The following is a 26,048-nucleotide window of genomic DNA, read 5'->3' as shown; positions in this document are numbered from 1 at the left end:
ACTCATGAGGAGGTCACTAAACTGAAATTTTGTCTAGGCATAATTAGGTGACAGCACAGAATGCCTGATACCTTGCCATTCTGTCTTACTACTCTTTTTGACATAGCACGTATACATTAGAAATGCTGTCCAAATGGGAATAAAAGTATGTATACACAGAAAAAATAGTCTGGCAATCAGAGAGACATGCATATTGTAGAGATTTTTTCATATGCAACAAACCAAAATTAAAGAAATTTCCCCTCTGATCCACCAGACTTAGAGGGTAACAACTTTTGAGCAGTTGACAACCTAGCACTATCTAGCACTATCACTAAGTGCTCAGAACATCAGCCTAAAACTCCAAAGCTGGATAAAATCCAGGCAGCTTGTTTCTTTCTTAATTATCAGGAAGGTGGTCTTCAGTTCATTAGGCAGGAACTGACTGAATCAGAGTCTTGGGAGTACTGCCAAGACAGTCTGTTTCAGGATCAGCTGCTCGTGAAGGACAGTCACCTACTCTTGCTGTCAGTGCAGACTGCAATTCTCCAAACACTGCCTTCATAGTCACGAGCACCTACCAAACACCAGGGTTGTGCTCAGCTACACAGCTCAGTGGCAAAACCTTCATTTTGCCAGAGCTGGAAGACCTTGCTCAGCCTGCACTACATGCTTGCAAGAAATCAGTCACACAATCAACTTTTCTCCAGTGTTTTCTCTTGGCCATCTGCTACCAGTGCTATTTCTAATGTGCTGAACTACAAGCTATTTCCTCAAGCATTTCTAAAAAAACATGAAGTATCTAATATAACATGTAGCATCTTGAATGAGGTCCATGCCAATAGTGAGTCATAAAACCTCCCAAGGATTCTCTTTAAAAGTCCACATGGGGTTTATTCATATTTTAAAAAATCCTCCCAACAAAGCAGAAGTTTCATAAAGATTGTACAGGTCACCATGAAATCCCATTTTAAGAAATATGATAACCCCTCAAGAGACATTTTTGGATAACATCCCAGTTGAGTTATTCATGTGTGGACGCCTTTGCACAAGTGCCTTAGTATTTTCTAGTATGTAAAAGTGGTAATTGTGATGTGTTAGACCACTGTACCTTCTTCTACTTCAAAGCACTCTGGATCACAGCTAGCACACTCATTGCTGGGTCAAAGATGCACACTACTCCTCGAAGTCACAGGGGTTTGAATCACTAAGCAGGCTCCTTCACAGAAACTATCTATTCAAACTTCAGCACAAGGAGCTGAAAGAATTCCCTATTTTTAAATAGGGCACCAGAAAGGACCTTTAACAGAATTTCCCTTAGGACTTCCACAGTACTTAGTCCTCTTTCCAGTCCTATTTCAGTTCTTTCAATAATTGAGCAATTTATCAAAATGGAGCTTAAAAAAAAATTAAAACAACCCCAGCCAGGCTTCTGGCTCACGGTAGGAGACAGTTTTGCTTGGTGTCTCAGGAAATGCTTGATTTCATCTGTCTGGCTAGTGAAAGCCAGCACCAACACACATTACAGTGTCCAGAACACTGCAGGTAGTCATTAAGCAATAAAATCATTACAAAAATAGGATGTACATCCACTAGAAGAGTTTGCCAATGTATACCACGTACTATAGTACTTTATAAGCTCTCCCAATACAGCATAAGGAGAGGCATAACATATAGCAACATACTGTACTCTGATGCTGAACTGTGTAACCTTCTGTTCCCATTCTCATACAAGACCAGCAGTTCACAGTGCTACAGTGTGTTATTTGGGATATATTTAAAATGTGCACAAATATTTGACAAAGTCTGAGCAGATACAGAGCTCTTTGCATACATTTCAACTTTGTATTTGCTAATACTACAGAATAGAAACAGAACTGCACCCAGCTCTTCCTGCCGTATTTAGTACTTCATATCACATCATACACTATACCCTATGTGATCACATAGTACATCAATCACAGATTTTTTTTCTTATTGAAAAGTCAGCATTAGGATAATATCAGAGAGGCTAAATTATTTTCCCACTAGAAAAGCCATCTCTTTCATATAATGTGAGCAAATATAAACTGCAGCTATTAAAAAACCATATTCTGAACAATGCAACCTAACTTTCGCCTATGTTGTTAACCCATTTAAAGAGTGTTAAAAACAACTGTGTGGACAGTGGTAGCACTTCTCAGACAACATATTTAAGAAGGAGAAAGGACCTGCTGTGTAACAGCAGCTGTAAGACAGGAATGAAAATACATGAGAAAATCTGTGCTAAAGTTCTCCAGAGTTACAAAGACTTATGAAACAAAAAGGTAGTGGTTGTTCTATGAAATGACGTATTTATGGCTATTTTATATACTAATGTTTAAAGACTAAAACAAGGTCTTGATAGCTACAGAAAGGATGTAGTGAGGTCAAGAAAATGGTTAGGAGTGACAAAGAAAATAATCTCTGATGACTGGACACTTAAAGATATTAAAAGATTCAAGAAAGCAGAAAAAAATTCAGTTAAAGGGAGACAGCAGAAGGTGACCTTGAAGACAAAGACTCATGCAAAGGGTAACTGCAGCAAGAGCAGAGACAAAGCCAAAACTATTTACTCTGACAAGCTCATCTCAGTGTCCTGCCAGGGGATTAAACTGGTTTGACCAAGACAAGGTGAAAAACCTGCCAATAGCAGGTATTACAGTATGGTAGTATGGTGTATAGTACAATCTATCATCCAGCAAAGTGGGGAAGGTACACATAATTCCAAATCTAGAATACCCCTATGGACTTTTGGAATGATGTCTAAGTTATAAATACAAGAGTTCTTCAGAGGCATGTGTCAAAGCCTGTGATCCCACATAGAGTGTAGATTTGGTCAGGGCAGCTAAGGGAGTGCAAAAATCAATCTCAAACAGGCTTCACAGAAAACTCTGCATCCATATGGGTTCAGAATAGCAAGCTGAGAATAAGCACCTAAAAAAGAGGTGGAATAATCTTTCTGAAAGAATGGTTGCTATAGCAAAGTTACCTCTGGTTTTCATCCTATGGGACCAAGGGAAGGAAGCTTAAACCCACCTTTCCCATTTTCCAGAAGTGCCCTACATCCTACATTCCAAAATACTCTGTAATGAGACGCTCCTCAGTCCTCCTGGGCCCAGGCTGCTAGATAAAATGAAATGAGGGAAATGGAGCTTGTCTCCTGGAATTTTAGCATGCTGATTTTAGGTGTGTTGGCTTTCACTGAATGGGCAAGTCACTCTCACATAATCCTCTATAAGAAATATGATAAACTGAATTTACTAAACAGGTTCCAGATATAACAGAAAGACAGGTAGACAAAAAACATTATGGAAATTATTTCTGCCAAGTTTTAAAATGGTTGATCTTGAACATCTGTTTTCCCAACAAGTCCAAAAAATAAATTCAAGACTTTTTGCTGACAGGATCCTTTTCAAATAGCCAAAGGAAGTAGAGAAGACAAATCAAAACTGTGTAATAATATTTATGCTGTTTTACCTTTTCATAGTCAAAATATAAAACGCTATTATGAAATAGTACTGCTAACTAGACACCAAGGTAAACAAGCAAGTCCCACCTAGCAATCAGTACATGCTCACCTGCATCTGTAATAGTGCAGACAACTGTAACAAGCCAAAAGATGGGCTACAAATGTTATCATTCTAAGAACGGAGTCTATAATCACCCTGAAAACACAGATTACCACATTCTCAGTCCCTAACAATAGAGTTTGTCTGTAACTGTGTGGCTGCTTATCATTCAGAACAAGAAAAAAGGCATTGAGGTCTCACAGAACTAATCTTTTTCAAAGAGGAAAAGAACCCCAACCCTCCACTCATTCAGCTAGCGACCTGTCACTACTTGAAACTTATCTTTCTCAGAAAGTCCTTAGCCAATGGTGAATGCAGACAGTTTACTCTGATTACTTTTTAAAAATGCATTTTTTTTTATTTTCAGCTTTCTAAACACCCTCCAACCCCTCCCACACATACACATTTCGTACCATTATGAATTAAATACTACTGTATTCAAAAGACTAAATGTGCAAACACACAAACACATATACCTTTCTCCTGCATACTGTGAAACCAGTTTTATTTCTTCTTCTAGCTATGGATCTTGCTGAATTCCACAGTGCTGTTTCACTGCCTCTTGCTTTATACCATTACAAGAGGATGCAGAATGGCTGGATGAGGTGTCATCAGCACACACAGGATGCTCCAAGGTGTATTACTCTTTTATGCTGGTCACCATCACTTAACCCCATTTTCTCAGTAGCTACTTAAAACCACGCTGCACTTGAAGAAAAGATGAACCCAGGAAAACTAACATATGTGTGCAGGAGGAGTTCATAGATGAACACTTGACAATATGACCTCAGACAGCATCAGACTGGCAAGACAGTTGGTTTGGACTTCCCTGTCTATTCCATACTTAAATGACTGTGATGATGAGACCATCCTTGTCCACCTGCAGCTGATCAAGAACTTGAGATTTTTCCACATAAAGAAGAAATTACTAAATTGCATGAATAGCCTCCTGACTTCTGCAACAAGTTTTTAATAATTTTATCACATTATTTGGAAAAACCTGACCACATCTGCACAATACAGTGCCTGTTCCAGTATCCTCCATTTTCTGCAGAGTTCCTTGTTTTACACAAACCTCAACTCGTAGTCTCTTGCCTTAATACAGAAAATCTCCACTTGGAGCAGCTCTTGCATTCCACTACACAGCCATGACTTCACATCATTTCAGCAGAAAATTAAACTGTCAGACAGCAGGAAAAAGCTCATGAGTGCAAATACAGCAAACTTCTCAGCAACTGAAGCAGTATCAGAATACCTCTGAATAAAGTGGACTTGCCATTTTCAAAACTAAACATAAAATTTGTGCTTCTAACTTGGTTTCCTCTTGAAACGGTGCTGTACATGCAAAATAGATCCATACTTTCAGAAAAAACAATATACACATGAAATTAGTCTTACTGAAGGGAAGGGAGGAAGTACTTTCATTTTTCTTCATGAGAAAGAAGATTTAATTCCATACATAACCATGGCATTAAAAAATAGTGGAACAAACACTGTATATATTTCTCCATTGGTTGCTAAACTCAATTGAGTGAAACTTTTTTTTTTTCAGTTTTTCCAGGTGAGGGTTTTGTTTCACATTCCTTGTGTAAGCTGCAATTCCTTTAAATTTGGAGGGGCAAAATAATGAATATCCTAACCTGAGCCAGACACCTCATATTTACTGAAACCAATATCCTAAGAAATCCTGTGTCGCAGGTAGCCACTTTTCACAAAAGCTCCTAGATTTACAGCACAAATTAAACAAAAAGTTAACATCTCACTTTGCCAGGTGCTGGAAGTCAGGCTTACAGTCTTTCTCTCCCAGGAAACTAAGTACCTACAGCTGCTTTTCAGCAACAACTCTGTTAATTATCAAAGAATAAATGAACCCTTAGTGTAAGACAGAGTGGCATCTAGCTTCCTCAGCCAAAACAGCTATTTGTAACAGAATGTTCTTTTAGAGATCAAACTTAGGGGAATAATCAAGGTCATAGAGAAAGATGAAGGAACCCCAAGGAAACTCTATTCTTTTATAAGTGCCCTGTGTGTAAGCAGCAGTGCTGAAGAACTTAATTTAATTTGTATACAGTTCCCTCAGGACTTATAGAAATTTCAGGTTTAATGATTAAATAATCATTCAGTGTAAAAGTTACCAAGATAACAGCACAGCTAGGAGATAGCAAAAATATTCTAGCTGAATGAACCACACTGAGTTGAATGAACCAGACTGCTGAGCTACCCACTGCTGGTATGCTAAATAAAGCTACCCTAATTATAAAAAAAATAGAAAACAATAAAAAGCAATAAAAATTGAAAGCTACAAGTGTTGAGAATAAACAGCGCCAGGCTTGGAATATTGTGACAAATGAATTTGAAGGTACTACATTTAGTGTAAACACTTATAAATCAGCATGGATTTTTCATTCTCTCAGGGGCCTTTCAGTGGGCCAACCTGTAAAGCAAAGGTAAAGTTATTTACATCTAGTTGAAGCTCTCAAAGTTGCACAGCACACACAAGCCAGGGGTATAGATCATTCAAGTCTCATGAACATTTTCCATCTTAAACATGCACAAAGAGAAATCAATAATATGAAGAAAGTGAAAAGTCTGGATAATAATAGGATATACAGAAGAATGATCATCAAAATATGGAAAAGCTGCAGGAACTCCAAACAGTCAGAAAATGACAAAAGACATAAAAGGCATAAAAGACAAAAATGCTATTGATTGTAGCTCTGAGCATGCTATTGGTGTTTATTTCCCACTGCACCTAATATTAGAGAGATCAGAGCTCATTACTGTTTTATGGTAAAAAAATTTCTTCCGTGTAGCTCATTTGAAACTATTATTTTTACAGAACCAATTAGGTTGGAAAAGACCTCTGAGGTCTCAAAGTACATCCTCTGACTGGTCACCACCTTGTCAACCAGACCATGACACTAAGTTCCCTGTTCAGTCTTTCCTTGAACATCTCCAGGGATGGTGTCTCCACCACCTCCCTGGGCAGCACATTCCAATGTTTAACAACCCATTCTGTGAAGAAATTCCTCCTGAAGCCCAACTGAAACCTCCACTGGAACAGCTTGAGGCTGTGTCCTTTTTTCTTGTTGTTAGCTGCCTGGCAGAAGAGGCCAACCCCAACCTGGCTACAGTCTCCTTTCAGGGAGGTGTAGAAGCAATAACGTCTCTCCTGAGCCTCCTGTTCTCCAGGCTAAACACCCCCAGCTCCCTCAGCCTCTCCTCACAGGACTTGGGCTCCAGACCCTTCCCCAGCTCTGTTCCTCTTCTCTGGACACACTCCATCATCTTGTAGTGAGTGGCCCAGAATTGAAAGCTGATACACTGTCGCTATTGAGCCGCTAGCAGAGGAGAAAAACCCGGATTCTCAGCGTGGCATACAAAAGGTGCCTTATTATTTTGAATCCAACATATATATAGACTTTTCAGAGGTCACCCAGATTGGTCAGTCAGAAACCTCCCTCTAGGCCTGATTGGCCAGGCCTGAACTGTCCAAATCTCGAGACACTGTAACAACAACATCCAAACTTTGTTTATAAAACACAACAAAATGTTCTCATGGGAAAGACCTGTGCTAGCCACAATACATGCTTAATATCTCGGTGTATAATTGGTAAGCCAGTGCTACAAAGTCAGTGTCAGCACAGAAGATTCACCCACATCGAAAGACTTGGAGCTCCATGGGTTCGACTGGTCTCATCTTAACCAGGACAAGTCTGGAAATAGGCACTTCCTTGAGGAGTCATCTTAGGAACTGCATCCTAATCAGGTTTGTCCCAGTGGTGCTCAGAGTGGTGCTTGCCTGTGGCAGTGACAAAGAGGCCACTGAAACCTCAGACACCTGAACCAGGTGAGGCCTTGGTGGCTTTCTTGGCTCCACTCCTGTGCAACAGAGGCATCTGATCCCTCCCCTTGCTGAATTTAAGAGAACAGCAAATAGAGCTTTCATCAGGAATGCATCACTTTCTAAGCAATAAAAATACTTCTCCTTCGGATCAAAGATGGAATTCAAACCTCTGAAGTCCCACAGCAATAGACATAAATTATAAAGACATTACGGCTTTAAACAAAAAGAACAGGATCCACCATGAGAAGAGAATCTGCCTGAGCAGAAATTGGTTCATCTCTGCAGAGTGGCTGAAGGAGCCAACACATCTCTGAGCTCGTTACAGCTCGTGCTGTAACCCACTCCTCCCTCCAGGGATGAGGGAGGGTCAGGTATTGAGTCCCTACAGGTACTGCCAAGGGAAAATAATGTGTCATCTGCAGTAAGGAGGAGGATGTATAGTGACAATGGCAATACTCACTTAGAGTATCACACACAGGAAAACGCAATAATTTACTGATGATAACAAAACTATCTAAAGTAGACATGAATTCCTACTGTAACAAACTTAGTAAGAAGAAAGCCTTTCATAATTCCTTTTATTCTTTTCCAATAACAGGTCAGAATAAAGTGTTTCTTATTATGTTGTCACCACTGAAAACCTAAGAAAAGGCACAGTGTAAGAGGAAAGATAAAAAAATTCAGTGAGCTGTTAATGAAATTTTAAGATTTTCCTCATCATATAAATCCATTCATAACTTCTAAGAAAAATATATTCACCTCTGAAAACTAAAAACCTTTACAAATCAGTCAAACCTTCATTAAAAAAGTGTAGGTATTACCACAGGTTTCAGTGGGAACAGCAGAAGGCTCACAGCATATTTTTATGCCCTCATGAAGTTCAATGTTTTTAACATAATACACCCATAAAGATGAAGCCAGGTAATGACTCTGAGACTATAAGGATTAGACATACCACGTAAAAGCACTGTACAGAGAGCATGGGTAGCCTGTGGGACATGGAGAATGGCAGATATACAGAGATAGAGACTTTGCTCCCTCATGCTGGTGCATCTGTCCCCACTAGTATCTGTTAGAAAGTACAGAGACACAGCAGACAGTTCCCAGTACATGTCTGTACCAACTAAAGGATCAATGACTTAACTCAAAAACAGAATAGCAAGTCTTCATTGGACACAATCCTCCACAAATATAAGAGAACAACTTGAAGTCATGCCACTCTGACTACATTTTGTGCAGAACACAAAATAACATTTGGAGGTTAAAACCCTCCAAAAGTTATGATGCTAAACATTTGTTTGCTAGAAAAAGTGTGCATGCATATCCTGATAGCTGGTAACAAATTGCTTCCATTCATCCAGCCAGCCCAGGGTTGCATTATTCTCTTCTGTTAAGCCACTTACGTATGCTCTACCCACCTGCATCAATGTGCAATTTCAAAACCCAGTCATTAAAGTGTGTTGATTTTACTTTAGGAAGGAGAGACGGTGGTAGTTTTAACTTTGCAGTCATGAAACCAACACAAGGAAGAAAAATGGTGAAGTTTCATTTAAAAGAAGTATTCATTGAAAATGGCAACATGGGGATGTAAGTGCAGGGTTCCTGCTGGCACCACTCATATGATAAATGCACTAAGAAACGAAGTCTTTGGATGTGATTGCAACCAGTCTATAAATAGAGACAATTCCAATTGCTCATATAAATAATGCCTTTTCAAATGATCCCTCAGTCATGTCGTATTTTGATTAAAGAGCCCTGCATGAGAAGTGTGAAATGAACAGAAGTGCCCCCGAAATTTGCTTCCTCTGTTGCACAATGCAAGCCCTTGCCACCTCAACTTCCACCCAACTGAGCACCTTCATTCTCATTCCAATGGATGGGACATATTCAGTACTTTTTAAAAATAAGGCCTAGTCCTGAATACAAAGGTTTCAGAATTCATGATAGAAAATATATCTCATAATCAGTCAGTTTTAACTTTTGGTAACAGGGCTTTTTCCTACTTAATAGTTCAACCTTAATGCAAAGCTTTTAATGATAAAATTTAAAGCTATTTTCTCACATATACAGTCCTTAATCTAAAAGACACCCAACATTGAAACTGATTTTGCTTCAGGCTTGAAAATGTCACAAATATTGAAAGAACTTTGCTCCAACTCCAAACAAGAATGACATTATGGTCAGAGGTGAACCACAAAAGATTACATCCTAAGAATTATTTGCTAGAAATTTATGGATATGTCAGAATTATGGGTATTTACTGGCATTTTTCACTAATCAAAATTATATAGTCCAGTTACCTAAAGAATCACAGAATCACTAAGGTTGGAAAAGACCTCCAAGATCATCAAGTCCAACCTTTGACCTAATACCACCATACCCACTAAACATATCACAGTGTCGCACATCAATTCATTTTTTTAACACTTACAGGTACAGGGACTCCACCACTTCCCTGGGCAGCCTGTTCCAATGCTTCACCACTCTTTAAGTGAAGACATTTTTCCCAATATCCAATGTACACGTCCCCTGGTGCAACTGAAGGTCATTTCTCCTTGTCACTTGTTACCTGGGAGAAGAGGCTGACCCCCACCCGGCCACAACCTCCTTTCAAGCAGTTGTAGAACCAATAAGGTCTCCCCAAGCCTCCTCTTCTCCAGGCTGAACACCTCCAGCTGCTCCTCCTCAGCCTTGTGCTCCAGACCCTTCCCCAGCTGCAGTACCCTTCTCTGGATACACTCCAGCACATCAATGTCTTTGTTGAAGTGAGGGGCCCAACGCTGGACACTGGTGTGTCCTTGCCAGCGCCAAGTACAGGAGAAAAGAGCTTTTTTAATAGAATAAAACATTCCGTAACTCAATAAACTTTTACCTTTTTTTCTTTTTTTGGAAAAGTAAAGCTGGCATACTCTTGAAAAATTTTCAGTTCAAACCAAGCATTTCAAACAAGTGTCAGTGGACTGTATCACAATTTCAAGTGTTTCCCTCCCAGCTTGATCAGCAAAATAAAAAATAAAAATTAAAAAATAATTTGGGAAATCATCGCCACAACAACTGACAGAGAAAGACAGCTGGCACCCCTGAGACTTGTCTGCACAAGGACTCCTCAGAAAGAAAGAATGTAAGAAATTTTACTTAGAAAGCTGGCATACATAAATAAATGATAGTATGTGACAAAATGCATTACGGCTTTTAGGCAAAAACAGAAAATATCATTACTTTACGTTACACAGCATGTTCCACTTAAACCATCTCTCTACACCACCAGTTACATGCTCTATTTTTTCAGATTTACTTAATTAAAAAAGCTGGAAAACATAAACCATAAGGTTTCGTACCATTCAATTAAGTGCTTTACATGTAAATTTCTCAGGACAGCTTTTTATTCTGTATTAGATGTTCTACATTCCATAGTTGTGGGGGCCAGAGCATGTACAGGAATGAAATTATTCCTCTTACTTTAAATCTACAGTTCCTTGACCATTCCACAGCCCAGTTCTGTGCAGAAGGTTTTAAGCAACTCGCTTAATCCTCCCAAGTCAGGTGTGAGGATAGCAGAAGCAATTGCATTAGCAGGTATAGAGTATCAGCATAGCGATATACATATTTAACACTTGTGTCAGACTGCAGCAAACCAGCCTCTAATAGCAGGCAGCCTCTAATAGCAGCCTCTTTGTCTCCTTTGTGCAGCACAGCTTTTATATCATCACCCGTTTTCATCTTCTTTCCCTTTCAGGGCAGGTTTTCTGCAGAGATGGGAATGTGCACAGTGCAGTGAGGATGTCTCACACCCAGCAAGAGCTGCTGCTGGACACTTGGTGGTAGGCGTAGCACAAAGGATTTGAAATCCCACTTCGTTGTTCTTTTTTCTGCATCAAACATCAGCTCCTACTCCTCTCTTCCAAGCCCTCACTAACCCAGCGTCTCAGCTACTGTCACACTGTGGTACTCCTGCCTCTGCTCTGCTACTGTGACAGCTGTGTGACCGCAGCTCTCCAACACTCCTTTTAGCATATTTCAACACCATACTTCACACGTGGCCTGTTTCTTGAACTGACCCATAAGAACTGTGCCACTTTCCCTTCCTTATTCTTGCAACAGACCAGTTTCCCAGATGGCATATTAAAGAAAGCAACTGTGTTGGTCTAATAAGCCCCATACATATCAGGGTGGACTATGGAGCAATCCACACTTGTTCTTCCTACGTGGTTTGACTTGTACAGCTGAGAAATTCAATTAACAAATGTACAGTCTTCACCAACATGCAATAACATATTCATGTCGTTGGGCACTTCTGAACCACTATGACAATTCAGATTGTATGCTGCAATTACTCATGAACAAACTGATCCCAGTGGCACACCTCAGGAAGATCTTTTAGATTAGGATCTCATCTTATTCAGCGCAATTATGCCACACAGCAGGCGTATGTATTTCTCTTTTTCTTAGCTGTCTTGCATTTGAAGCATTCCTTCACATTAGCCATGAGAAAATGTGCTTGATTCTGTGATATGTCTAAAAATCCTACAGAACAGTAGTTAAGTATTATATAGGGAGACATTTCTGCTATGTTCTTTATAAATACATACACACACGTTTTTGTCTGCCATTGGCCGATTCTTTGACTTCACCTATTTGAGCCTAAACCCCAAACTCCTGATGACTGGCATTCCCCAGGAACTAATTCCCAAATGGATAGCATAAATGGGGTTGTTCTTTTAAAATAAAGAATAAGATCAGTGCTTATCCTCTCAGTAAGGAAAATGCCTGAAAAAATTGAATTGTGTCCTGCATGACTATCTTTGATATAAGTATATTACTATGATGATATATTACTATACATAATATATTTCTATGATGGGATAGACAAAGAAATTAACAAAAGAGTAGGTGTACTCAGCTCTGGACCAACTAGAATAGGTGTGAGAGTAGTTCCCAAACCAATGCTAGCTGGGGATAGAAAGATGTCTCTTCCTGTTGCTCACTGGCAAGAACATGAGAGAGTAGAAAATAATTTTTGTTTAGGACTTCCCCCTTTCAGTGCTGTAAGTCCCCAGCTCAGAGAACAGTTTTTCTACAGTACTGCTCCAATCTGAAGGTGTATTTCCAAAACTCAGACTGTGTTAGCAGGAGAAATAAAGGCTGACAAGTAGGCATTGAATTTGTGCCTTAAAAGATGCCCTCATCACTTACTAGACTGCATGTGAAACAATGTTAAGGATATAAACTTTTGTTGCAATTTTTGTTGCACTGTGTATCTGATGTTCAGTGTGCAAAGATGTTTTCAAAGACTGACTGAAGCTTTGAGTTTAGGCTGATCAGGGTCCTTCTTTGTGACTGATTATTTGAAACTGGATCTCCACAGTTTCGTTATCTCCTTGCATATCGAGAGGGGAAAGAGTTAGTGCTTCCATGCAATCTCCAGTTTAACAAGAAAACTAAACAAGGCTTTAACATTTCCATTTAATATCTCCTCTGACAAGTTCATTTTTCTTTATTTTCTCATGGAGTTCTGTTTCCTATTCTGTGTAATAAATACATAAAATTTTCCTCATGAGTGGATTGTGGCATTATAGCAATGAAAAATTGTAGCAATTTTTCATTCTGGCATGCTCATAATAATTCTTCACAATAATTGTGAAGATACCAGAAATCAATCTTTCTCACTTTCCCACAAAATTGTTATTAGAACAAGAAAAGAAATTATCCACCTTAACCCCTTAAGGATGCATTCACATTAATACAACAAATTTTTATAATTTTTAAATTCCATTTTACTCTAAAGAAGAAAAGGGATTTAATTTGGGTGAGAGAGCCATAAGAAAGAAAAATAATTATGCATTTATTAATAAAAATTTATGAAATGAATTCAGGAGAGACTTTCAAATTCATGTTCAGCCCTTCAAGGATTTTCTTGCAAATTTTATGCTAGAAAATTATGTATACTCTGCCTAACACATATGAACAGCCCTGCCATACGAGAGCCAGACTTCTCAGAATGAAGACTTTAAACATATTTATGTAGAAGAGAAATCAAGATGCAAAAGGAGAAAACAGGCATTGACTAGAATTAAAGGAAGCAAATCTGGTTCCATGTTAACAACAGAACTATTACTTGGAAGTACCAGTACTTAGCTAGAAAAAATATTCAACACAGAAGTATGAATGGCTTTGGAGGCACTTATAGGACCTACTGAAGAAAGAAAAAATACTGATTTCAGAGATCTTTATCCTATAGATCTTTCCATGTATAGACTTTCTGCATCCTCCAAACTACATATTGGAGAAGAGGATCTGGGAGATGATAATGACTTAAACCAAAGACAATGTGGAACTAAATTATATGGAAGCAGAAGAATGGGTGCAGGAAACAGGGAACATTTGATGGCAAGAAAGCTTTGGGCTTGCATTTTGACATAGGACACTTTGCTTAAACAACTGAGAAGTACACTGCAGGAATCAGTGCTTCCTGCTTCCTACAAAACATGGAGATGACATGGAATGTTTAGAAAGCGAAACAGCAGGCTGTTCATTTTATACCATGTATATAAATGGAACCTGGTCTTTTAAACAACATAGTGTTTAGCAAAGGTATTTAAACATATGATTTCGCTCTTCCTTGCTACAGTATTTAAAAGAAGAAATACTTGCCAAATACCAAACCAAACTTGAAAGTTAAAGGCCAAGCCATTATCTTATGGTGTTCCACAAGAAAACTTGCTAAGCAAAATGCTCCACAAATACTGTCAGTCCATTTTGAACAACTCGCTCTGTAAAACATGCCTTGTCTTACTCATCTTTTATCCTTCAGAAGAAATCTTCTATAGCACGAAAGTCAAACCACATGAAGTCACAGATGGAATGGAAGTGTTTTGGAAAACTGGTGAGCAGATACAGATGGTATTTGGATACTGGTATTGAAAGTATCTGATATTACAGATACTGCTAAGCCTACGGATTCATGCTCTATCAGTTACAGTGGAGGGAGAAAACCTCCCCAACCTAACACAAGTGTGGAAGAACAATATAGCACAGCAAAGAGAAGCTTATCACAGACACAGATACTGAAATATTTTAGAGAAAAAAAGATCAGAACTATTAAATAATGACTATCAATACACACCTACTCCAAATTCTTCCTCTTTCGGCAACATCCATGCATTCTCATTCAAAAAAAACCCCATTATTTTATTAGTTTCAAAATCATGAGTTATGGGCCGGAGAAGAGAATTGGAGGCTCAAAATACCAAGACCATGGCTTGAGATACAAACAATTTACTGGAAAGAGCAAAAAGGTAAGGAAAGAACAGTAACAGCAACAATATTAGCAATGAAAGTACACAAAAAAGACAGAGTGAATCACATGCAAAAAATGCTCACCACGGAGCTTGACCTGACTGCAGCACTGACTTCCTCCAGGGTTATCCAACCATTCCCTCCAGCTCAGAACTGGCACCACCACCATTCCAAACAGGATGTTTCCCAAACAGTGGCATGGAAGAGGCCACACTGCTGGCTGCAGGTATAGCTTGGCATATAAACACAAGCTCTACCGTGGTACTTTCCCATACCCATCTTATTTACAAGTTACATACAAAAAAATGAGTTTAAAGGAATTGGTGAGTCAGTCTAACAACTTGATACCTTGCTAGGATGTCTGAGTTTTTCCTCAAACTGGCTGGGCAAGAGTCCATTAAGAGAAATTTGACTCATATTTCAACACCAATCTCTGGTTTATGTTTCATGTATCTGAAACAAGACCAGTCCAAATAGCTGAAAAAATGACAGTGATTAATTTTATTGATACAAAACCACATGCAGAATACTTTCCCAAGGTAATACTAAGACAAGAGGAAAAACTAGGATTTCCCATACAAGAGGATACACAGTAATTTGTGAACTCAAAACAAGACACTCCTAGTTTCTAAAAAAATAGTCACTATATAGCTTTACCAACTTGTACAATTTAAAAAATATTACTCTGTACATTTTACTCTGGTAAAGCTATCTAGCTTTACCAACTTGTGCAATTTAAAAATCATTATTCTGTACATAATAAAATGCAGTCAAGAAACATGTGACTGCAAGGACATCTAAACAAACACAGAAATACAGATAAAATTTCAATAAATCATCTAAACCATCTATCTAAATCATCTATACACCGCTGCAGTATGAATTACTATTCCTTCAAGAAAAGGTCTTTCCTTAAATGTCTGAGATAACACAACATTGCTGTGCAGTTTAGTCTATTTCTTTACTAAGTATTTAGTCAGAGAGTTTTCCCTGAAGCATAGCCTAAATATTTGCGTGGGTAAAAATTAGGCCAATTGCTATTTGTTTATCTCCTTCATTCCCTGCCACCTCCCTGGGACAAATCTTGAGAGCCCTCTCTATAGTAACCTATCACAGAGGACAAGGTTTACATACTTATTCCTACCATCTCACTCTCTCCCTTCTCTTGCCTTTTTTCCTCCCCTTCCTCCACCACCTCAAACTTTGCCTTATAGTATGCATCTATGAAATATCTCTTTTTTTACTAAGCTTAAAGTGTTATGACAAAACAGCTTAAACATAGCTGTATCTAAAACCTGACATGACATAATTTGCAACAGTTTGCCTATTTCTGTAAATCAACTCCATAAATGGTCCCTGAAAAATTCATATTCAACCTCTGCTGATCGTGTTTACAAGGAAACACTTAGATACAACCTGCTAGAATCTATGTTTCAGGTTTTGGAGTTTTAAAAGAGGAATAAATGAATGTTGAATGCAAACCACTTAAAAAGTTCCTGAAGTAATGCAGAGATAGCCCAAATTTTGTTTTCTTTTGAACAAGAATCCCACGGTCCAACTATACACTGTAGTATGGAAAAGTTTTGGCATACATGCAATGCAGTCAAGAGAAGAAAAATTTCATGGGCAAAATCTGTCACTAGAAGAGTCAAAACAGCTGAACCCAGAAGGAGGCAGAAGAGCTTCTGAGCACACAAACTCTTCTTCAGATCTGCATCAAAAGCAAAAAATCTCAAGGTATCAACAGGACAGGAACAAGTACTCCCAAGTTTAACATCATGATGTTATTTATCAGACATTCTGAATGAAAACAGTGGTTAGGAGTGGAGGCAAATGTGTGTTCTTTAAGCATCTCTAGGCCAATGTTAATACTTCATTTTTCTGTAGGAACTTTTCTCAAATTGCTGGAAAATGTAAGAGGAAACGAGCAAAGTAAACTTGTTTTTGTGACTGTCTCATTTGTAGAAGAAGTGCACAGCAGATAATCTATGCAAGAAACTAAAGAAAGGAAGCTGGATCACTTGATTATGGATTGCATGGGAAACAGCTCTTATCACTAACTTTCCACAGACCCAGAGGTGTTGTGGGGCAGATCACTGAGATCAGGTCTTCATTCCCAAGAGTTAAAGTCAGCAGTGTGCCCTGACAGCCAGGAGGGGCAACCATGTCCTGGGGTGCATCAGGCACAGCATCTCCAGCTGGGCAAGGGAGGGGATTGTCTCACTATGCTCTGGGCTGGGGCAGCCTCACCTCAAGTGCTGGGGAGTTTTGGGTGCCTGGACACAATAAAGAGCTAAAGCTATTATAGAATGTCCAAAAAAGGGTTATGAAGATGGTGAAGAGTCTGAAGGAGAAAGCCAAGGAGCGGATGAGGTCACTTGACATATTCAGCCTGGAGAAGAGGAGACTAAAGGGAGACCTCACAGCTGTCTACAGTTTCCTTACAAGGGGAAGGGGAGGGGCGGACACTGATCTCTTCACTCAGGTGAGCAATAACAGGACCCAAAGGAACAGCATGAAGCTGTGCCAGGGAGGTTTAGGTTAGACATTAAGAAAACGTTCTCTGCCCAGAGGATGGCTGGGCACCAGAACTGGCTCCCCAGGGAAAGGGTCACAGCACCAAGCCTGACAGACTTCAAGAAGTGTTTGGACAATACCCTCAGGCACATGGGGTGACTCTTGGGGTGTCCTGTGCTGGGGCAGGAGTTGTAGTTTTCTGCCAACTCAGGATATTCTATGATATATGTGCTTTCAGCAGGACCAGGACCAGACTGAAGCACAGCATTCTCCCTCATCCAGTGACTACAAGGTGCCTACAGCTCCATGCACCATGCCCTTGCTGTCATACAGCAAAGGATTTGAGTGTTACAATGATGGTAATTGTTAGAAGGACCATGACAAGGCACAATATGCTTTCTTTACTGTGCTCTGTTCATGCAATACAGATACAGTCTCAAATTCTGACAGCACTTTTTCTTCTGGTTCTCCTTACAAAGGTAATGGCAGCTGTAGTGCTTAACTGAGTTTTAGTATTAGATACCACTGTATGTCAGCTGTGTCCTTGCTTATTTGACAAATGTGATATATTGAGCATTTGAAATGTGTGTTACGAATGAAAGTGAATCCAACATAATTTGAATTCAGTTTGGGGGTTATTCATCACTTAGAACAAGTAGAACCAGTAATTCTTCCTGAAGAACTGGAATTACTGGTTCATTAATAAAGTTCTTTATTCTTCTGTCTTCTGTCACTTGATATGCTTCCACAAGAACACTGCATCCTACCTGAGCATTTCAAAGGGGACTTTACAATTACTTCATTCCACACCATTATTTTTGGTACAACCCCAGCTCCTGCCTTACTCTGCAAAAGGGAATAGCACTTCATTTCAGTAAGCTGCCTTTCTCTGACAATTTTTAATATGCCACAGGAAAGTGGGTGCCAATCGTTTTAAGAAAAACTCAATATAGTTGAGCTGATTGAAAATCACAAGTGAAATATTGTTCCTAGGGACATTTTCTATTCTTGGCTAGCAATGCCAATTTGCTCTTCCTAAATACTAGTTTATATTTAACCGCTGAATTTAACATCACCTATGCTCTTCCATGCTTATAATTTCAGAAAGCAATTAGCCATTCCTTCACTAACAGGACTCCTGTTAATTCACCATGTTTCTTAAGTACATTGTCATGCTTCCTGTAGGAATTATTGAATTGAAAAGTAGCAGTGATATATATAAATGCTGCTGTGGGCATGACTAATCCAGTCCACACAATAGTTCAGGATACTGCAGACAAAAATTTTTGTCACTTTCTTCCTAATGGCACCTTACATAAAGAAGAAGAATAAATTGTTCTGGCAAACCTGCTCCCAGATTTTCCCCTGTGTGAGGCTGCACAGAGCCTACCTCACCCAAAATGCAGGCAGCTCTCATATGCCAGGCAGAGGAGTGAGCCCTGTGTGTCAGACACAGGGAGAGCTGAGAACACCCATCTCCAGAGCCGTGAGATGAGAGTGCAGCCAACTAGGGCAGCAAGGACCAGTCACTCCAGAGGGACAGCCCTGTAACGGGGCCTGGGTGGGATGAAGTGTGCAGGTGTGTGTCCAGTCTCTGGCATGGTGACACTGTCCTGCTCCCAGCTGTGCAGACAAGGCTCAGAGGTCTGACAGGCAGCACACTGCTGATGTAACCACTATTCATAGTGATTCTGTAAAGTACTCACTAACTTGCTTGTGAAGTGTTTCACTGTGAGTATGTAGTATTTTAGTTTACAAAACACCTAAATTTAAGCTAATTATGCAGCAAACCCATGCTGGTTTTGTTGCATTATTCTAAGTTCCTGACAGTGTTTAATGAGACAGTTTACTTGTTTATCTATCTGTCATGGTTTAATGGAAATTAAAATTATCATAGCAAGATAAGTATCTTATCCATTACAAGAAAGCATTGGTCTATATTCAGAAATGGCATCTCTTGGCCACCTCAGCTTGTTCAGAAATTTCTACTAATTCTTCACCTCGTGAACAATATTCACAGCTTTTTCTTCTACTTCATGATGCTTCTACCTCCATGCTCCTCCCCTTTTTCCCACATCCAAGTCTCTTGATCGCCTCAACAGTTGTTTTCCTTTCTCTTCATCTTAGTGCCACCAGATTTGAAAAGAAAAATTAAGGATTAACTACTTGCAGCTGTCTCATTGTTCATTCTAGCTCTATAAAGTATTTTTAATCTCCTCTTCTTGCTGAACTCTTTTTAAGAGTGTGATATCTATTATTCTTTGTGCATAGCCTAGAACAATGGAGTATGTTATTAACTAGCCCATGAGTAGCTATGTCACCAGCACTATGGCATATGTGTATTTTATGTACAGAGCCCACATTGCATATATACACATACATAAGAATACACACACATCAGAGATACCAAATTAGGTAGCTCAATAAATTTTAAGAACTGGAATTCAAGAACAGTTAATTTATCCTAGCTTACTTCTGTTTTTTTCCTCTACATACCAATGACAGTACATTAATACATTCACAGCATGTTAACAGGAACAGCTGCTAAATAATAAATGCTGTACTATATTATTTTCAGTAGGTGCTTCGGCAATTAAACTCTGGGTGCTTAATTTCTAGCTCAGTTAGGAAAAATAAGTACATCTTATGCAACCAAGTAAAATACTAGGCATTACCCAAAGAATAACAGAAACATCAAGATATCCATTGTAGAGATTTATTGTTCTCTGTGAGGAAATGCTGGAAGCCCAATGCAAATCAACACATCAGTACCTCACGTATTCCTGTTTTATTTAAATCAATCCACCCTCAGGCAGCACAGCTCCTAGGTCTGTGCAAGAGAAGTAGACAACTTATGGGCAGAGGCATGACAAAAAGGGACCCTGAATTCACACATTCTCCGAATCAGTCTGCAGTATCATTAGATCAGATGCAATATGAAACCACACTCTACAGCTAAATCTCCAAATATTCACCACTAGCTTGGACTAATATTCACCAGAAGAAAATCTTCAAAAACACTCAAGAATCAACAATCTTGCACATTTCACATTTTAAAATAACTCTTAGCTGAACAGCCTAAAATTAAGAGAAATTCATATTTGAGGAAAAAAACCCAAGGTTTCATTTGGTCTGCCTACATACTACATATGTCATTTCCTAAACATGAGAACCAGCTTTAACTACAGAAGGCTATTAAGCTACCAAGCATAAAAAACCACCCAAACCCAACAGCTACTATCCAGCTTTTCCACTTGCAAGGTTTCTTGATTGCCTTAACCTACGCCAACAATTGTTCAATTAAAAAAAAAGAAATATGTAAAAATATGGTTAGGACTGCAGACATCCCCATGAAATGTTTATATTATCAGCATAGTCTGATTTATATTTTTAATTTTATCAATCAAGTTTCTTGAATGTACTATACCTCTTTGGCAGTCATTTATCATTTAAGAAGAAAAATAAGGACTATCACTGCTCACAGGCTTTCTTGTTTGAAAAATATTTTAACTATAAAGCTACCAGTAATTTAACAAAATAGTACATATAGCAAACTGCAGTATTACCGTATTTCAGCTTGAAATGTATTCACATGATTTACATCTGGACAATACTACACCACCTGACTCATTATGCTGAATAACTATTTTATCTCTCCACAACAAGACCAAAATACATGAAATATTAATTGCCAACAGAAATTATTTCCCCAATAATTGCACAAAAATTTCAGATTTATAATATTTTTCATTTCCTTTCAAAAATAAATGTTCATTTCATGTTAAAGAAACATTAAGAATAACTGATGGGGGGGTTGTGTGCAAGTATTAGCTTTTCAAACAATCAAACTCTCTGAATGCAAAAGCTGCTCACACATCTGTTAGAAGGACTGTATTCATTAACGTCAGCTATCAATCAGTCACAGCAGAACTCTCCTTAAAACATGAAATGTGATTTGCATAGAGCCCTGCTCACTGTTACTGAGCACTAGTTAATGAATCATTCCTTTCATTTCAAGCTACAGTACCTCATGAAGTGTTATCATTACTTAAGGCATGAGAATACTTGGAATTAATTACATTTTCTTACTTTGTGCTACATATATGAAGGTGATGAGGCACTGGCACAGGTTGCCCAGAGCAGCTGTGGATGCTCCATCCCTGGAAGTGTTCAAGGCCAGGTTGGATCAGCTCTGAGCAACCTGGTCTAGTGGAAGGTGTCCCTGCCCACAGCAGGGGGGTTGGAACTAGATGATCTTTAAGGTCCTTTTCCAACCCAAACCATTCTGTGATTCTATGACATGCTATGCACCAAGTCTGCAAACCTCCTTTTTTCAGTTTTTACAGTTCCTCAATAATCCTGAGGATTTTCACTGGTATTTTTACATTGACAAGCAACTATTTGAATGAGGTTGAAACTATCAAAACTAGAAGTCTGGATAGACTTACTGCATTATTAAATATATTTATTAAAAATGACCTGAAGTTGAAAACAAAGAGCATTTTATACTTGGATGTTAAAGTTGGCATGCTGAAATGACTAGGAACAGCTCACATCTCCTGCTCTCCTGACTCCTATGAGTTAGTCATGAGTCTCATTACATTTCATGGTGACTTTTATGCCACATTTTCAGATTCATACTACTTTAAACAAGTAAGATTCAGGTCCCGGGCCTCAAGTTTCAGAAGGAAAAAGCCCTGGAAAATGAAGCCTAAAGCAGAACAATATTGTTCTGACATAGCAGAACAATAAGGAAAGGCCAAGAATATTAACTTTTAATGATACATAATTTGGAGGGATCAGTTACATGTAATGGAAATAAAGCAAAGTCCTCTGAGGCAGCAAGAACCAAGGTAACTTGAAGAACACACCAAGCAGCACGAGGCGAGGCAGGCGCACTCCCAGCACAACACACCAGCACAGGGATGATGCTGCCAGACCTGACCTGCCAGCTCTGCACAGCACAACAGCACACCATGCACACTAACCAGCTTGGGTTTGCAAAACAGTGAATTTCTAGCACAGTTGTACATTTCCTCATGCATAGCTGATCACCAAATTGCAGTTTCAGGTTGTCTGCAAAGTGAGCAAGGTAACCCTGCTTACATTCAGATTACATGCAGTTCCTGCTTTCAACCTTCAGTTCTGCTAGAACTAAAATTATTTTGTTTTTAAGGGAGGGGGTTAACTCAGCTTTTTAATAAATTCCACAGCAACAAGAAGTGTTCATGCAAGTTCCATGACGTGAAACCTTGGCTACATTTTTCAGTAAAGCAAATAACAAACTGGAGGTTAGCCCAAGTCCATCATTTTAAAGAACTTCGACTAATGTCATATTGAGTTTTACACGACAATCACTGTCAGCACGTTTCAACTACTACACAGACAAAGAAATTTCATTCAACTTACCAGATGCACGTCTGGTGAATCGGTTTACGGCTGGAGCTGAAAGAAAATACAACATTTTGATTATTATTGCAGTAGTCTAACATGCTTTAAATGTAACAATATTATACTTCATTCAAAGTGTGACAACTACAAACACCTGAGAAGTACTATTTTTTGTACCTTTCTAGGAACCCATTTGTATACACTGTAACTTTTAAGTAGCTTTGCAAGAGATGGAACGTAGCAACTAGAAAGCTTTCAAGAACATTTTCAGCTAAGTGTTACTGTTACTTACTGCTGGTCATGACTGCATGTGAAACATTTAGATCTGCATTGCCATTATTTATTAAGTGCACAGAAATTGGCATCTTGCAAACAATAACGCATGCAGGGATTAAAAACATATGTAAAAAAATTTACTTTACTTTTACAAAATATACCTATTAGAAATCTGGCACTAAAGATACTCTTATAGAGAAAAAGTCTAATTTGTAATTCCAGTAAAAGATCAACTTTTGCTTTGACTAACCTTTAAAACTCCTTGGGTAAGTCAATAACAAGGCCAACCCCCACCAAAACCCCAGTGCAAATGTTGTATAGTGCCATCCTGGCACATTTCCAACTGCATGCTGCAAACAGTTGTAATCAGACTCCTGTTGTTTCCAACTGGGAGAGACTGCAAAATACAACTTAAAACACATGGCTTTGCCTCTATTTAATTTCTAGGTTTACCAGCTTCTTCAAGAGTTACTAGAGATAAAACAGATAAATAGTTTTATATTTTGCCTTCCAAATACAACCTTCAGCCTTCTCCTAATTAGTAAAAAACACTGGTCTTGAACTCTTCTTTCATGTGATGTATTAACTGCTGGAATAAACAGCAAGAAGAAAATCTGAATGACCTAATTTCAAATGTGGGCAGCAGCTACATTAAAAATGTATGCCCTTACAGTGCTTATTAATATTCAACCTTAAAAAATGCTTTTCATGTTTACACAGAACCAAAAAATGAAAAATATTGAACTTTTTTATTTTATGCCATCTAATTTTACATGGGAGATGTCCATCATGTCTTGAATACTTAAGCCAAGATATAAGAGAAAACAATTGCTGAGAAAACAGAAGAGACAGTGACAACAGATGCAAACTGAGATGCAAACTGACTTCTTATTCCTTTGGGAACAAAAAATACCAGAGGAAAGCTACAGTTTCTGAACCACAGTCACAGAAGGTTTGTGCAAGCACACACAGGAGTGACAAGTTCAAGTGGCAAAAAACTACACAGGGAAACCCAACTACAGAGGTTTGGTGTGCTAGTCATGAGGAAGGAAACCTCTGGAGAACAAGCTGTTACAAACCCCAAACATATCCATATAGAGGAGTACAAGAGTAACATAACCAGCAAAATTACTTTGAAACATGAATTCTAATCCCCACCAACAATTTTGCTTTTAAATAAAAAGGCAAAAAATGTAGACACATTTTTATCAAAGCAGACACCATATTTTATGCAACCGCTGTTTTGTAATATGGGGGTGTTTGATTCCTCAGAACTGCTTATTTTGTGACTATTGGTATGGGCCAAATTCATTTCAGGACATCAGTCATGACTGTCACTATCAGATGGCTGAGCTGTTTCCTCAAACATGTAAATTTGTAGCAGGTTTCAGCAGATGTGCTCATATAAAAAAAAATTGGAATCTGACATATTTCTAAGAAGAAAGCATAAAATAACATTTCACTCACATTCAAAAACTTTCCCCAAACTTAAGAGAGGGAGGGCTTTGGTTGTCAGTTCTGTACATAAACTGTACATATGAAGATTTTACTCCTCTAGACAGCTACCTCAGCACATTTTACAAAAAAACCCAAACCAAAAACAAAAGAACATGTAGCACAAAACGAACAATTTGAAACAAGTTACTGGGACTGTCAAAGAAAAAGAGTTTTTTTCAGCTACATAATTCTAAAATCACTCTTCTATTTGGCTGCAAGAAGCTTATACAATAGATTTTACAAATTATTGACTGTTAGGAAAAAAAAAATAACAAGAATGTCAGAACCTTGATCAGCACCTATTTTTGAGCTTATGTGAATAATCAGTGTTTCAGCAGCAACTAGACAAAGCCTTCCTGCCCAGACTGGGATTTCATGGAGGTCATCCAAATGTGTTATTGGCAGATTTAAAAGCAGGATCCACAGTTCTTTGTTACAGAGCAAGTTGAACTACTCTCTGTTTTTCTGGTAGCAAATCACAATATACTTCTGTTGTCCAGAAAGATGGAAGAGTTAGCATACAAGAAAGTCTCAGATAATAATCAGCCCTACAGGAATTTAGCACTGTTTTCAGTACAAAGCAGATGTTTGGTCAACCAGATCACTACAGTATTTGACAGGATAAGCATAGAAAGGTGGGCAAAGAAAGTCTAAGATGCATTTTGCTTGAGGCATAAAACAAATACTAAATTTTTTTTTAAACATGTCAGGAGCTGAAAGTCTTGGCTCAGAAACAAACGGACAAATCAATGGCAGAAATATGCAGTGAGGGATATTAAATGCTCCTCCTGGAGCCACACAGCATCAGGAATAGTAGAGAGATTCCCAGGGAAGAAACACTACTTATTCTGCCTGTGATTATCATCTTCCCTGGATATCTATTTTTAGCCACCATCCTTCTGAGTTCTGAGTTGGGCTGACTCTTAGGTTTGGACTGAGATGACTGTCCTGATTCACACGGCTCAAGTGAAAGTGGTACCCAGAGAGACAGGGATGCCAGGAGACAGTCTTGGCATCCAGGTTGAATTATGAGGACAGCTTTGAAATCCCACTCACAGGACACAGGAATATTGCACTTTAATGCACAGGTTCAAACCCCAAGCTACACACACATAGAAGTGGTGCTTCGGCATTGTGCTTCCCACCCTGCTGCTTCAGCTGCTTCCCAACACCCTGCTCCCCTCTGAGCCATGCCCATGGGCAGGGTCTGGGGACTCTCAGTGCCTGCCTGCAGCTGGCTTTGTGCTCTGCAGGCTGCCCAAGGACTGCTCCCTGCAATGTGAAACCCAGGCAGCCCTGTCGGAGGGTTACCCGATCCCAAATAACATGTCAGACACAACACTGCTGACATGCCAGCTCACAGCTCCGGTTTGCCAGCAGGGTGAATGTGGGAAGGGAATAGGCTTGAGGCAATACCTATGTGGCTATTGAAGTTGACTCTATAGCAAATATACTTAATCTTAAAAGTTAGAGAGACATTGTGCTGAGGGCTGGTTGCTCAAAATGATTCAATTGAACAACTTGCTAGAAAAAAACCACAGTAATTTACAGCGACACTCACATCCCCACTAACCTTTGCAAAAAGTAGAAGGAACAAAGCCTATGGACTGCAAAACCTCACCAAAGTCAGGCATTTTTCCCAATAAAAGACAAAC

The 26,048-nt window shown here is 38.9% G+C and overlaps 1 protein-coding gene across 1 annotated transcript in view; it reads right to left on the bottom strand.

Annotated features, from left to right (window-relative positions):
• PRKAR2B (protein kinase cAMP-dependent type II regulatory subunit beta) overlaps positions 1–26,048 on the bottom strand; it is a 78,122-nt gene that overhangs the window by 26,069 nt on the left and 26,005 nt on the right. The window contains exon 2 of the mRNA XM_085040895.1: positions 22,639–22,674. Within this exon, the coding sequence (XP_084897021.1) occupies positions 22,639–22,674 (36 nt within the window). The remainder of the gene's footprint in view (positions 1–22,638; positions 22,675–26,048) is intronic.

This window comes from Lichenostomus cassidix, chromosome 1Aa, assembly GCF_008360975.1.
Source record: "Lichenostomus cassidix isolate B80296 chromosome 1Aa, HeHo_3.0, whole genome shotgun sequence".
Taxonomy (NCBI): Eukaryota; Metazoa; Chordata; class Aves; order Passeriformes; family Meliphagidae; genus Lichenostomus; species Lichenostomus cassidix.
The sequence above is the reverse complement of the archived record's forward strand: the minus strand, read 5'-3'. Positions and strand labels throughout refer to the sequence as shown.